Source organism: Sorex araneus, chromosome 5, assembly GCF_027595985.1.
Source record: "Sorex araneus isolate mSorAra2 chromosome 5, mSorAra2.pri, whole genome shotgun sequence".
Classification (NCBI taxonomy): Eukaryota; Metazoa; Chordata; class Mammalia; order Eulipotyphla; family Soricidae; genus Sorex; species Sorex araneus.
The window spans coordinates 30,426,603-30,441,458 of record NC_073306.1 but is presented as its reverse complement, the minus strand read 5'-3'; the positions used below and the strand labels follow the sequence as shown (position 1 = coordinate 30,441,458).

Below are 14,856 nucleotides of genomic sequence, written 5' to 3'. Positions count from 1 at the left end.
CCAGGGGGCACACCCCAGGGGCCTCCTGGTGCCTGTACCTCGGCGACAAGACCCCCACGGGGCTGCCCTGTCCACACTGCACGGCAGGTTTGCTTTGGAACAAAGTAATGTCTCCATTACTCGGGCTGGGAATTAGAGGACAGATTGGCAAGCGCTGACAAAACAGAGGTCACTCACCTTACAGGCATGGAAAGTTGGAGATTAATTCTCTCCTCTCTCGGAGGGAATCAGACTTCCCTGCAGGAGAAGGGAAGCACCGGGCCGGAGACACCCTTTCACTGCCAAGCCACAGCTCAGGGAGACAAAAGCCCACAACAGCTGCAGAGGCCCGTCAGGAGGGCAGTGCCCCGGCAGCTGGCCTCACAGCAGAGAGGAGCCCCACAAGATGAGATTCTTCAGCATCTGGCCCCCAAAGGCAGAGGGAACGGGGAATGTAAGTAATACCAGGAAGTGGGGTGTCTGGGAAGTTTTCTCTTTGCTCATCCCTCTAGCCTCGATACCTAGAATAGAGTTGCAGGTATTCAATAAACAGCTGCTGGAAGAAGGAAGTCTCGGGTCCACCCGGCTGGCCCAAAAGCCTGGGGCCTGCCTGTGTCTCTCACAGGCGCTCAGGGGACGGAGGCACTGCAGCTGCCACAGGGAGAGGGACGTCCACAGGCTGCGACAAACCGAGAGGCTCCACGACGCTCCCATCACACAGAACATTGGCAAATGCATCCAAACGTGGACTGAAGGACGAAAGAAGATGGGGAGCCCCCAAAAGGAGAGAGGGACACCAACGTGGAGAACCCCCGGGGACAGCACACAGGGAAAAGGCTGACCAGCAACACCTATGGCGAAACCTCGGGCCCAGCCAGCTGAGCAGGAGAGGAGGCCACTCCCAGAGGAGGAGGACCTGTTCCACTGCACGCTTGGGGAGTCAGGGCAGTGGAAATGAACCCCGTAGCCAAGTCAGAAGAGTGGCTGCCTGGCACAGGGAGGGCCCGAGCGACTGGAAAGGGGCCCAGGAGACCACCTGAGATAACAGACCAGGTCATGGTCTACATCTTGGGGTGGGCCCCTGAGTGTCACCTGGATGAAAAACAATCTGAGGGGGGCCGGGGAGATGGCACAAAGGGTCGGAGTTTGTGCTTTGCATGCTTGACCCTCCTCCCCCCATTTCATCCCATTGAGCACCACAAGAACAAAATGAAACAAAACACAATACATTAAATACATGTCACGTGCCGATATAGCGATAAATGCAAATACGCACCAAGCCCTTCCACCTCACACTTGTATGTCGCTGCCCCGACACGTGCCCTTCACAGCTTGATTTCTAAGGTCACACAAAAGTCGGACTCAAGGTCAACTGAGTTCCGGGGCTCTGCTCTTCTGAGAGCAAACACCAGTTCCACCGAGGGGACTTTCAGCAGCACGACCTCCAGCCTTCACTCTTGCCCTGCTAAAGGCCCAAGGAGGCCAAGCAGTGACCTGGGCCTGGAAAGGCACATAAATGTTCCCGGCCCAATGCAGAGACCAAGCTCTGGGTCTAGGAGGTCATATGGCCCCCTAGCCGCTGCGGATGGGCTTAGGGACTCAAAGAAAGACCGTTCCATTAGGTCATGATCCCGGGGGTCCTGAGATTGTCCTGAGCAGCCTGCCTGTCTGATTCTGCCCCATGCCACTAAGCCAGAAACCCAGAGACACCCCCAGGAGCCACAGACACAGGGCTGGGCAGAGACCTGGGGCATCCCCACATCTGTGGGGAAGTGGAGCCCTGCTTCTGGCCCAGAGCGGGGCTGACACCCCTCCTGGATGGTCAAGGCACACCACAGCAGGGAGAGGACCCAGCAGCAACACTCGCCCCAGGACCTTGGAGCATTAAAACCAACTCTGGGGGGCCAGAGCAGTAGCACCAGTAGGCAGGGTGCTGGCCTTGCGTGCGCTGACCCTGGTTCAACCCTGGCCCCTCATACGGTCCCGCAGCATTGCTGGGGTGATCCCTGACACCACGAGGGCCCCATCCACCCCCACGCCCTCCCCCGCCTCTGACCACCATTAAAAAAAAAGTGGGGGAGGGGGAAGAAATGAAATGAAACCAACTCTGAGAAGCTCTGGAGCTGGACCTCCTGACAGGACACAGCGTCCTCGCTTGGCTTTCCCTAAGGAAGACCTACTTTCCAGGGGTCACTGAAGTGACTCGGTCCCTCCAGCACAGACCCCCAACAGCGGTGTGACAAGGCTGAGGCCAGAGTCCCAGACTCCAGCAGGGAAGTGCCTAGACAGTGGGTCACGGAGGGTCAGGGGGTGCGGCTAGGGACTCCACCGTGCCCAAAACCCTTCCGTGAAGACCGACTCCCCCAAACACAGGCCGGGCTGAGGGACAGGCAGGCAGCGTGAGCAGGGCCCAGGGAGGACACGGGTCACCTCCTGCTGACCGCCACACCCCAGGGCCTGGGCGGGAGAGGCGGGGCACCCCTCGCGCAGTCCTGGCACCTCGGCCCAGGTTGCTGTCAGGCTAACGAAGCTCCCCGCACACTCCATCTGAGCGTGGCGGGCGGCGCCGCACCACTGGCTTCAGGTGGCTCTTCTTTAATTAATGGCCTCCCCGGCTCTGCGGGGAGCTTCACCCCACAATGAATGGCCCTCTCTCATTAGAGCAGGCCTGCCGTGATGTATTCAGGGCGAGGGCCAGGATTCATTTCCCTGTCTGTGACTTGGGGAGGGGGGGAGGGGGGCGGCAGCGGGGAGAGATTTATATCGAGTGACTTGGATTAGCTGCAGCTCAAACATGACCCCATCAACTCTAGCTGCCTTCCTGGGGTCCACCCGCCACACCTCTGCTGGCGAGCGGGCTCCAGGGAAACGAGAGGAAGGGCCAGAGGTCGGTTCTCCTTCTCGTGGGCGCAGGCTCCATCTCCAAGGCCCAGAATCCCCTCCCCACCGCCCCCAAAGACAAGCTCCTTGTTCCCCGGAGCCAGGCCTGACAGCCCACCTTGCCCCACAAGCCATCTTCATGGCCAGGCGGCTGACCCACTGGCCTCGGCTGGAGGACGGCGGGGCCCCTGTCTGCGGCAGGAACCACCCTCACTCCCACCTTGTGGGAGTCCGAGTCTGCACAGGACCCACGGAGACTCTGGCCCAGGCAGCGCGGCCTGACAGGAAACACACCAGCGGGCCATCAGCTTAGCACGGCGACCCCAGGTGGGGAGACCCCAGGGAGGACTAGGCTTCCCCTGCCCCTGATCACGAGGCTGAGCAGGGATCAAGAGGGGAAGGGGAGCCCTTGAGGAAACAGGGAAACACCCATGCGTGTTCCCCAGGATGGTCAGAGACGGGGAAGCAGCCCTGGGCACTCTGCATGGCACCCAGGGAGAAGCGAGGTGGCCAGGTGGGCAGTGGACAGCACAGAGCCCCGAACACTCCTCAAGTCCCAGAAACCTGGCGTTCAGTTTGGCTTGTGCTTGGGAGCAAAGCCTGTTTCAGAGCCTGTGCTCTTTCCTTCCTGGGCTCTCCCAGAACCCCACACCCACAGGCAGCTGGAGGGCGGCCTCGCCTGCCCTCGCCCGCCCCGCCCTCCCCAACTGGCCAGGTCCGTCCTCTCGGCGCTGCTCTCGAAGGCTCGACTCCCTTCCCTCCTCGGAAAGAGATGTAGCTCAGTTCCGCTTTGCTAAGCCCTATTTGGCAATGTGTCCAAACACATGCAAACTTAATTAGTTCAGGAGGGGAGCCCAAGCGCTTGCAGTGACAGATAAAAGTATCGGGAAATGAGACGAGTCAGGGCTGCCAGGGAGTTCTGACTCGCACCCCCCCACCCCCTCCAGCCTGGTTGTCCTAGCCAGGCAAGGCAGCACCCCTGGGCCAAGAGAGGCAGGCTCCAGGGAGCTTCAGCACCAACGAGATGTCCATTGCATGGACAGAGGAGGCGGGGCGGTGCTTTCCAGAAAACAGCCAGGGACTCACTCATCTGTAGCCAGACGAGGCGGCTCTTGGTCAGCCCCTAGTCGATGGCCCCTCACTATATGCAGCCAGGGATCAAAGTCACCGAGTCTGCAGCAACGGCCAGGTTCAGGCAGCACCCCAAGGCCCTGCCACTGGACGCAGACAAGGAGGCGAGGAGGGCGTTTCCCTCTGTATCCCTGCCGTGGCACACGCATGGGTCAGGTGCACAGAGCATAGGGCGTGGTGGGGAGACTCCCAAGCCCAGAGTCAGGGTGCCAGGTTCAGGTCCCTGCCCTGCCACACACTGGCTAAGCCTCAGGTCCCTTGTTTGTGGCTAACAGGGGATGAGAGTCTCTTAAGAAATGACTCCCCCGGACTGTGATATGTACAAAGAGCAAAGAGAACTCCTGGTGCGTAGCTGGCATTCGCCGAGCTACTCTCATGACGTGCAGCCAGCTTTGGAGGAGCATCCTCAGCCTGAGTCCCAGAGGAAGCCCCCCGACCCTCGTCCACATGGCTCCTCCATGACCCCCTCAGGTGGGCGTCTCCCCAGCACCCACCATGGACACCAGGGTGTGAAGGGGCAGTGAGGAAATCCAGGCATTTCCTGGCACTGAAGCAATTCATTCTGGAGCCCTTACACAGGTCCGGCAGATCTTTGCTTTCTCCCTGAATCTGTTTTTCCTTCCTGAGCAGGAATCCCACAGGCCTGCTCCGCTGCGTACTGCCCTGGTCTCAAACAAATACTCAATAGCTACGACATGTCAAACCCGGTCCTGGGCCCATGGTGGTGCTTAGAATCCCGTTGAAGAGACAGCCGTAGAGAGCTAGAACGCAGGTTGTTGTTGTTGTTGTTTTAATAAATGGTTAATGACTTTATTTATTTATTTGCTTTTTGGGTCACACCCAGCGATGCTCAGGGGTTACTCCTGGCTCTGCACTCAAGAATTAACTCCTGGCAGTGCTCAGGGGACCATATGGGATGCTGGGAATTGAACCCAGGTCGGCTGCGTGCAAGGCAAACGCCCTACCTGCTGTGCTATCACTTCAGCCCCTAGAACGCAGTTTACACGTGAGTAAGGTCTCTCACGGCCGAAGAATGGCATCTAGAGCGTGGCGCTAAGCTGGAGTGTGTCTGGCTCGCAGAGGGAGAGGTGAGAGGGGAGGAAATCCAAGAGCAGCATTTCCCAAAAGGGACAATGTCCCTCCCTGCTGCCCCTGCTGGAATAACCCAGGGGGCAGCGGCTGCCTTGGGAGCAATGGAAGGTGCTTTCACTTAAAGAAGACAGAGCTTCAGGGGCACTAAGTGATTTTTTCCCCCTGAAAGGAGGGGGGGGGCTGGCCAAAGAGCCTAGCTTCTTACACAATGGATCAGGACCCCACATGAGTAACTGAGTATTACTCAGTTTTCTAAAAACTGGCAACAGTGCAAGTTCTAAACATGCAAAGACCAAAAATTAATCCAGTATCAGCCGCCACATAAGAAGCTGGAGAATTTCCAGCAGTTCTCACCCTGTTTCATTTCTCGATGGAAAGGGTTATGAGTGGGAAGAGCCTATTCGAGAGTACTGAGAGATCAGGCTAGAGAAGCACCAGAGCCCAGGAAGACTCGATGCACAGCTGACTCTGACTGGTGAGCTGGGGAACCCCAGTGGGGTGAAGCAGGTTGATGGCATCATTGGTGCCAGGAGGGGATCAAAAGAGAGACTCGAGACTGGCGGGGGGAGGCCTGTTGGCAGACTGTTATATTCATCCAAGGGGCCTACAGCAATGCTCCTCGGGCTGTGGTAATAGGTGTGTGTGTGTTGGGGGTGAGGGGGAGAGACAAAGACCGGGAGAAACCTCAAGGAGTGAAAATCAACAGGATCTGGCATATAGGATCTGGCAGGGTCAGAGGGAAGAATCAAGGGTACCTCAGGATCCTGACAGATCCAGACGGTGCCCATCATCGTTATTCTTTAGAGGCTCCTCCCTGGGCATGCTGGGGGCCCAGAGGCCACCCCGGGGGGACACCTGACCTATAGGGGTAGGCCTGAAGTTGCAGTGCTCTAGTCAGAGATCCTGAGGCCACTGGGACACGCCTGGTGGTGCTCAGGGGGACCATACAGTGACCGGGTTTGAACCCAGGGTCCCCTGTGCCAGTCATTAGCTGAGAGGTTATAGGAGGATGAGCTGTTGGAAGGTACTGGAGTTGAGGGGGGTCTATGGACATGCTGGTGGAGACATGGTCGCACAGAAACGCTTGGAGTCCAGATGGCAGATGGAACAGACTACTGCACAGGAATCTCTGTTGCCGTGTCATCCCCATTTCTTAGTTGGAGAAAAGGTCAGATTAGAAAATTCCAGCAGACAGGGGACTGTAGCAGTTATGGCAAAGGGTAAGATCACCCTGGTAGGTGTGAATATGCAAAGTGGAAAGGAAGACTGGAATAGACCAAACAAATAACAGTACTTTTGTTTGCTTTCGTTTGGGGGCCACATCCTGCAGTGCTCAGGGCTTACTCCTGGCCCAAAGCTCAGGGATCGCTCCAGGTGGGGCTCAGGGGTATTGAGCTGGGGTCAGCCACATGCAAGGAGAACACCTTAAGCTCTGCACTCTCTCTGAAGCCCTGTGTGGTTTCTCAAGGCCAGGGCAAAGTTAGATTTGCAGCTTTGCATTCAAACCCACCCGTGGGGCCGGGAACAGCAGCCGTGACACCCCTGTGAAACTCCAAGGCAAACTTAGCCGCCTCAGCCCAAAGACATGACACTAAATGGTTTTGTTGGGATGGAAGCAGGCTTCTTCTCCCAGTGGGCCACTGGGGACCAGCCACTGCAGTCCCGTTTCTGAGTGCCTCACTAATCAGGCCCTTTCGCACTTGAGTGGTGTGACGCTGGCTGGGAGAGGGGGCTGGGAGGCGCAATGGGGGGACACAGTGTGGGGAACGGGAATATCTGTGAGCTCTTAGATTGGCTGCACGTGGAAACGAATTATCAAAACAAGAAGCCAATCGCGTCCTGGCCAGCTGTGGGTGTCCACTCACCACACCCCTGTACACGCCCCCGCCCCCCCAACCCCCACTCCCGGCCTCGTCAGGCTCCTTAGCTGCTGTCACTGGCAGGGCCCACGGCGGCTCCCTGCCGAGGTTCCAGGAACACCGATAAGCGTGCGCTGTCACGCAGCGCTACTTAGGTTTCCTCTCTGGCTGTTTTTATTTTGTTACACATTTAATTAAGAGCCTTCCCAGCAGTTCAGCGAGTCCTGCTTCTGAAAAGAGCTCTCCTCCCCCACCCCAGCGCCTGACATCTGGGGCCTTCCCGCACCCTGTTCTGAGCTCCAACCTCCCAGCCCCTGGAGTGGCCCGCACGGGCTCACCTCTGTCTCGCTGTGAGTGTTCACCAATGACAGCCTTGGTCTTTAACTCTCTGCTCTGTTGTTTTCTTTTTTTCATCAATAAACTAAAGCAGGTAGTTAGAACGACCGAATGAGACATTGTATTTCACCACAAAACCACCACAGATTTTATGCCAAATATTCACGCAGAAAAAACCATTCTGGTTTTAGTTTTTGGTTCTTTTTGGCAGCGGGCATTGGGGGCGGGGGGGACTCCCAATCAATGCTCAGAGAATGCTGGAGCCACTCCCAAGGACACTCAGTTATGCAGGCTGGCAGCTCAGTGCTAGGGCCCTAAGGATGTGATGCTATTGGGCCCTGGGCTGCGGGGACCATCAGAGCCACCCTGGCAGTGCTCAAAGGCCTCTGGGACACATCCACCATACTCGGCGCCCATCTGGTGCTGGAGGCCAAACCCAGTAGGGCTTGCATGTATACTGTCTCCATAGCCCTGTGACACTTAATTTTTAATTGTGCCAGTATTGCTTGGGAGAGGGGGGGAAACCAGGAGGGTGACAATTATATGCAATGGCAACGATCATGTGGTAAAGTAGAGTATGGTGGGGAGGGGGTTGCTCATTAAAACCTGTTTTCAGGGCACTCCATCTGCAGTCATTTGCATCCAGCTTTGGGGGGGTGTCATTGCTCTACCCGTAGTTGATGGAACCTCTTTTCTCTCATATTCCCTACGTAAAACTACTTCATTTAAAAATTAAAATTAAATTGGGGTTCCTTAGGCCAGAGATGTGACTCAAGCTTTGACCCGTGCCACGCGCAGCCCTGATGGGCCCTGAGCACTGCCAAGTGGCCTCCGGGCATCATCTGCTCCCTTTCACACAGACTCATGGCTTCTTGCTGACGTCACTTCTCGTGGCGATGGGAAGCAGCCTCCAGAGTCCCCAGAACCTGCCCGGAGCTCACTGCGCCAACTGGCCGTGAGGGCCAGAGAAGACAGACCTGGAGAACCCCTCCCTGAGAAATTCCGTCTTTCTCACGGGAGACCGCCTCCAAGTCACGGGGGAGGGAGGCCTGCCAGAGAGTCTCCAATCTCCCACACAAGTCTCACAGGCATGCACCTGAACATGCTCCAAAGTTAGCCCAGAAGGTTCTAAAAATGTAAAGGCTTGAGAGAGGAATGCAACAAAGGAGAACGCCCTGCAAGGACGGGGGCGGGGGGGTGGGGTGATGAGAGGGGCTGCTCCTCTGAACCATGCAGGCCCTGGGCCCGAGCCCCACCCACCCATGCAGCTCTCCCACTGCACAGCTTAAAACCACCTGGGACGCCGGAACCAGCAGGTCTTCCCCCAAGCCAGCCTGCCTCAGCCAGCTGGTAGGATGGGTGAGGGCACCCGGGGACAGCTGGGTAACCCTGGAGCGGCAGTCGGTGTGCGCACATGGGGCCGAGGGGTGAGGAGAGGAGGGTGAGGTCCATGTGAACAGGCCTCGCTCAGCCTTTCTCCCCAAGGCCTGGTACCCAAGAGCAGACTGACACCCGCAACTGCCCCTCAACAGCCCGGTGTAAAGAGGACTTAGCGGCCAGGGCCTTGTTTGGAAGGAAAGGTTCCTCCAGAGCCACGACTCCCCATCCACATCCACACCCCTGTGTGTTGTTTCGAGCATCAACACTCATACTCAAAAGCTCACTCCCTTCCCCCCCACTCACACATACACACACACACAGATTCATCCCCTCTCTCTCTCTCTCTCTCTGCCTGCTGCTGCCTTCAGTCACAGAGAACACAGAGATATCAATTCTGTCAGTTCTCAGCAAATAGCACCCTGCCCTACCAGGTATCCAGGAGGAAGATGTGTCCACCCACCAGGGAAATGGCCCTGTCCTCCACGGCCCTGAGCAGCATCAGGGCACCCAGGAGGCTCTGGCCCAGGCAGCTCCGGCCAGCAGGGCAGAGCTGGAGCCAGGCTGGCTCAAGCTACTCAGCTGCTCTGGGTTTTAATTTCCTCCCCCATAAAAGAGGGGTAAGAAGAGTAGTTAAGTGAGTTACTATTTCTCAAGTTTCTGGAACCAGAAACATCACGTGGTTGGTGGCTGTTAAAAATACCCTCTTTTATCTCCTTCCTTGCAGGGCAAGAACTACTAAGTACCCCACAAGCACGTGCTGGGCTGTGAGACAGGCAAAGGCAGAGTGTGAATCCTCTACTCCCTGCTCTGGAGGCAGAAGGCCGGGGGTGCTGCTCTCTCCTCCCCTGACAGCCCCAAACGTGAAACCACCCCTGACCCAACCGCCCCATGGACACTGAGGTGGGTGGGCAGCCAGCCCTGGCTGTGGCACAGGGGCCCTTCTGATACTCACATGACTTTCAAGTCCCAGTCCCCACAGGTGACAAAGATTGACTTGACGTTGGGATCTAAGAGGCCTTCCTTCGCCATCCACTCATCGACCCTCTGGAAAGTACACAAGAAGAACAGATGAGACTGTCCATTTTTTTTTTCCTCCCTGAATCTGTTGAAGAGCCACGACAGAGAAACACAGATAAGCTACTGGCAATCAGAGCAGGAGAAAATTGTCATTTTATCCAGCCATGATACCGCTGGGGGCTCTCAGCCTTAGCTCAGAACCAAGCAGGGAGATCCCTGCAGGGAGATCCCACCAGCCCCAGGATGGGGGTGAGGGGGACACCCCAGAGGAGTGTGTGTACAGAATCCCAGCAGCTCAGCACAAATTCCTCTGGCCCCGGCAACAGCACAGTCTATACACCCAGTGGCTATCCGGGGCCAGGAGAACAGGCCGGGAGAAGCGCTGAGCAGGGACTCAGTCTGCCCAAGGTTTGTGACTGGATAGCTTTGGTGACTCCTCAGAAGGTCATGTTCTTTTCCCCCTAATTCTAACAGAAACAGCCCCTTTTCTGGACTGGAGTTCCAGCTTAGCCCAGAACAGCACTGCCGGCTCCAGCCTAAAGCCTTGTACACTGGCCCCAGGCTTTATATTTCTCCTCTCCACCAAGTCACTGGAAATGACTCCCAGCAGACCTTAGCTCAAGAGGCGAGTGTGCCCGACCTTTAAGGGCTGGAGAGACAGTGTCGGGGTAGGGCACTTGCCTTGCATGTGGCTGACCACAGTTCGATCCCCAGTGCTGTATGGGCTCCCCTGAGCATTGCCAGGTGTGGCCCCCACCACAGTGCCACCTCCCACTCCCCCGTGATAAAATTAAAATAAATAAAAGTCATGTAACTTCTCTGAATGTCTGAGAATTTCCTGCAGAGCTGTAGGAGAATTAAATGTGGTGATGAATTAAGTACCAAAACAAAACAAACAGTAGGCTAAGATGGGGAGGGCAGGTCCCTGCAACAGAAGAGAGAGAGGGGCAGGGTCCTCTCCGCTGGGCAGCGACCGAATGCCTCAGCATGCAAGCGAGCAAGCAGCCACGGCTCCCTTCGCAGGGACACAGGAAGAGACGCAGACAGAGGCAGAGCCGAGGCTGCCGTCACCTGGTAGCTGAGAAGCGATGACCTTTGGGGTGGGGGTTATGCCTGGTGTAAAAATGTGATGACCTTTGGGGGACACTTCCAGCTCCGTGCTCAGGAGTGGCTACTGGCAGTGCGTGGCGGACCGTGCAGTCCCGGGGACTGAACCATGCAAGACAAGGTCCCCATACCATCTCTCTGCATCCTGACGACCTACTGAACACCTGCCTGCCTAGGCCAGAAGCACCTTGCAGGCAGCTCTGCTTCACCCACTGTCTTACATCCTCACCCAGCAAAGTGCTTCTCAGCAATTCCTGAGTGGCTGATGTAAGTGGAATGACAAAAGCCCACAGCGTGTACAAGGAAAAGACAGGAAACAGCCGAGGGACCAGGTTAGGTGTGCCCGTGCCTGCATGGGGGGAAGTACATGGAAATGAGGAAGAAAGGTTCCTCCTGGCAGACGTAGGCTGGCACTCTGGGCATCACAGGACCAGGAGGCCTAGGCGTGCTGATACAGTGGTGGGCAGGGCCCAGCATCCTCCCTGGCTCCATGGCAACACATGGCCTCTCTCCCGCCCTCCCCTCTCCCTTGCCTAAAGGAAACAAAAAGACTTTCCCCAAGAACAGAGGGAAGGTAAACCTGGAGCTCCCTAAGTTAGTGAACTCACCCTCTCAGACTCACTCAGCCCCCTGCCTGCTAGGGCCCCCCAGTGCCCCCCTGCACATGCTGGTCCTAGAGAAGAAAGCAGGACAGGGCTCCAAGAGACAGTGCCCAGCAAGGCCACACCTTCACCAGGAGATACCCCAAAGCCCTCTGGGCCCAGCACTAACTCAGGCAGTGAATACCTAGCGGGTACCTTCTCTTAGGCGGTATCCACGGAATCAGGCCTGTCCTTTTCCTCCCCTGCTCTGGACACTCAGCTGGAGGAGTCACCATGGCCAGCCCCAGTCTGCTGGTCTAAAGGACCCAGTCTGAGTCCTCCAGTACTAAGGAAGCCCAGGGGCCCTCCTGGGGATCTCGGCCGACCAGACTGGCAGGATATGGTGCTGCTCAGACCACACGGTGCCAGGGATTACCCAGGCCACTCCGGCAGTGCTCAGGGGCCTCCAGTGACACACCCAGGAATCTCTCCTTCTCACCCAGCAAGTATGGTGAAGAAGCAGCATCACCCTGCAGGGGAACTTCCAGTTCTCCAAGATCCCTCCCTCAGGTAGACCTGGGTCCCACAGTGGGGCACCCCTGAATCCCACCAAGGAAAACAGTACAGGTTTGGCACTGGCCCGGAGCAAGCAGCCTCTCCCAGCATGCCAGCCAGAGACAGGCCTCCCTCAGGGTCCAGCTGCAGCTGTGGAACTGACTGGGACGCAGGCCGGCTGGGTCCCCTCTTTCCCTGAGTCTGGAGAGCAGTCATGCCGTGGAGCCTCCTTAGTCATGGGAGCAAGTCTTTCCTCCAACTAGGGGGTCAATGGGGCTGAGACCCCTTAGAGAGCCTTGTACCTTCTTGGCATCTACTGCAGGCACCAGCGCAGACCCTACCACAGAGTAAGGGCTCTGCAGAGCCAAAGGGAGCACTGGCCCTGGCTCCACTCCCTCGAGAGGCCCCAGGAAGTTCAGCTTGCATTTCTCAGGACCTCCTGGCTCCTGGGTTTAAGCAACAGAGGTAGCTCAAAGGGCTGGGGCACATGCTTCACTCATCGAGGCCTGGGTTCAATGCCTGCCAACCACCCCCTCCTTCCCATAGCTGACCGCTTCCAACACAGAGGTGCCCTACGATTCCTCGGACGCTCTGATCTCTTGTGTTCATGGGAACTTTCTGGGTTCGTGGGCCTGGAAACTAGAGAAAGCATCGGCCAACCAAACACGACCCACCGGCTCTTTCTCTCCTTCCTCCCCCGGGTGAGGCAGGACTGGGCCTTCTCCCCCTCTGCAGAGCCCCCAGGGAAGCCAAGGCCTACCCTCCCCTCTTCCTCCAGGCAGGAGCACGAGACACGTCCTAACCTTTCCCCGCTCCCTGAGGAGAACATCCTAGAAGTGTGGTCTCCGCCAAGGGGTCTGAAGCCTTTCATCCGATTCCCCTCCCACAGGCGAGTGCTGTCATTATTCTGATTAGGAAGCATTGCCCCGGCAGCCCCTGCACCCCGGCAGGCCTCGCAGCCCGCAGCCAGCTGCCGAGGGCCGGGTGGGCGGCGCGCACCTCCTGGAGGAGCTGACGGCAAACAAAAGCCATCGACGACAGGAGCGCTGGATGAGTTAATGAAGTGCTCACATGCCACCAGGCGCCGATGCTCAAGCTAAACAAAAACACCTCGAGCCCCTGGGGGGCCAGTCCTGGGGTGCTGCCACTCCGCTCCCTGCGCCCCAGCAGCCCAGCCGGCGCCTGGAGCAGGCCCGAGCAGGGCCACGGCGGGAGGGGGCGCCGCGGCTGATGCCGGGCAGTGCTCGGACATCCTGTCAGGGAGTCTGACGGGAACAGCTGGAGATGACAGATCAATGGTTCAATACTCTCAACAGCATGTCACTGATGTGACAGCAAATGTTATTCTAATCAAGCTATAATCATAGGCAGATTACACGGCTACAACCTCAGGAGGGCGGGAGAGAAAGGCAGCGGGAAGGGGTCAGGGGTTAGGAATTAAAGGTCACTCCACCTACCTCCAGCACTTGCTGCAGGCTTGGCTGGCCATCCACCATGGCTTGAATGATTCCGGTGAGCTGAGAGAGAGGAAGAGAAACAGCAGATGGGTGTGAAGCCAGGTGCAGGGCCGATGTGCCCAGGCCCCTGCCCTCCGGGGGGCGCCTCCCGGAGACTCTGCTGCTCCCCGCTCAGCACTGCACACGAGCCTCAGGAGTCAGGCCCAGGGCGCATGCAAACTCCCCCCACCACACCCTGCCTGCGATGGGGCACACAGCTCTCTGTGCACCGGGACCGGGGGAGTGAAGGGTGGCTCAGACCCTGTCCAGCTTCTACCGCATTTCCTATGTCTGTAACAGTTAACGTGCTCGTAACGCCCCACCAACTGTAAGCTTGAGGAAATTCAGCTCCCAGAGCCAGAGAATTCTAGGGGTACTAACAACCCCTGGGGAACGTGTACCCGAGAGAGGTGTTCTTGGCTTTAAGTCGCCCCCTTTCTATGAGAGGCCAGGATCAGCGTGTCCCCCCACCACCAAGTCCGTCAGAAGTGGGGGTACCCATAGGCATCCCGGGTACCTGGGACCTCAACCAACGTGCCCGCAGGAAAAAGCCACCTTGGAGTGAGCCCACGAAAAGGCCTTGAGTAATGTTTCCCGATACCCTGTGGACCGTGAAAACGGCCCCAAGCGTGGGTGACGCTGGGTGAGGTGATGTTATTCGGGAACCTGGGGCTCACAACACACGCCTCACTTCAAGCATCAGGTTCCAAGACCCTGCGGTGCAAACTGTGGGGGTCGAGCTGCTGCATGGCCGCGCGGGGGGCAGGGAGCTGCCGGCAGGCGCAGACGGCAGGGACGGCTGGAAAGCCACAGGCAGGAGCTCCCCGGACGTCCACAGTCGCCTCCTCTCAGGCTGGCTGGGAAACTTTTATTTTGTTTGAGAGGGGGTGGGGGGGATGAGACTCCAATTAAACTCTAATCACATTTGGTGAATACCAAAGACCCAACTCGCAGGCAAGACGCCGCCGGCTGGAGGAGGGAGGCCACTCTCTCCCAGAGACTTACGGGGAATGGTAATACACACCTTTTAGGGAAGAAATTTTCATTTTAAGAACGCTGAGTTCCTCTAGGTGGGTTTCTGTAGTTCATCAAGTCATTATTAGGTGGTATTTTAAGGAAGTGTAAGGACACAGCCACTCTATTTTATATTCCAGAAACTGTTTTTATATTAATCTGTATTTTAATTGGGTAACAGCTGCTGCCTACAGACTTCCCATGGTCTAAAAGGAAAATAAATTAGAAAGATTAACTACACTGTTGCTCCGCACGGCTTTAACCCACAGCATGCCCACCCGGCTGGCACTGCCACACCCTCTCCTGGCGCCGGAGACCCCGGAACTGCCCAGCAGAGGGAGGGCCTGAGCCCAGAGGAGAAGCGGAGAGAGGGAGGATGGGGGGGGGGAGCCCCAGGTCACGGCTGAGCCCGAGTGCGAGAACTCTTGC

The 14,856-nt window shown here is 57.4% G+C and overlaps 1 protein-coding gene across 4 annotated transcripts in view; it reads right to left on the bottom strand.

Annotated features, from left to right (window-relative positions):
• The window catches only part of ERI3 (ERI1 exoribonuclease family member 3), a 122,172-nt gene that overhangs the window by 71,895 nt on the left and 35,421 nt on the right, over positions 1–14,856 (bottom strand). For all 4 annotated transcript variants that reach the window (XM_055138405.1, XM_012935707.2, XM_004621577.3 and 1 more), the window contains exons 5-6: positions 13,375–13,434; positions 9,610–9,701 (exon numbers count right to left, since the gene is read on the bottom strand). In XM_055138405.1, the coding sequence (XP_054994380.1) occupies positions 9,610–9,701; positions 13,375–13,434 (152 nt within the window). The remainder of the gene's footprint in view (positions 1–9,609; positions 9,702–13,374; positions 13,435–14,856) is intronic.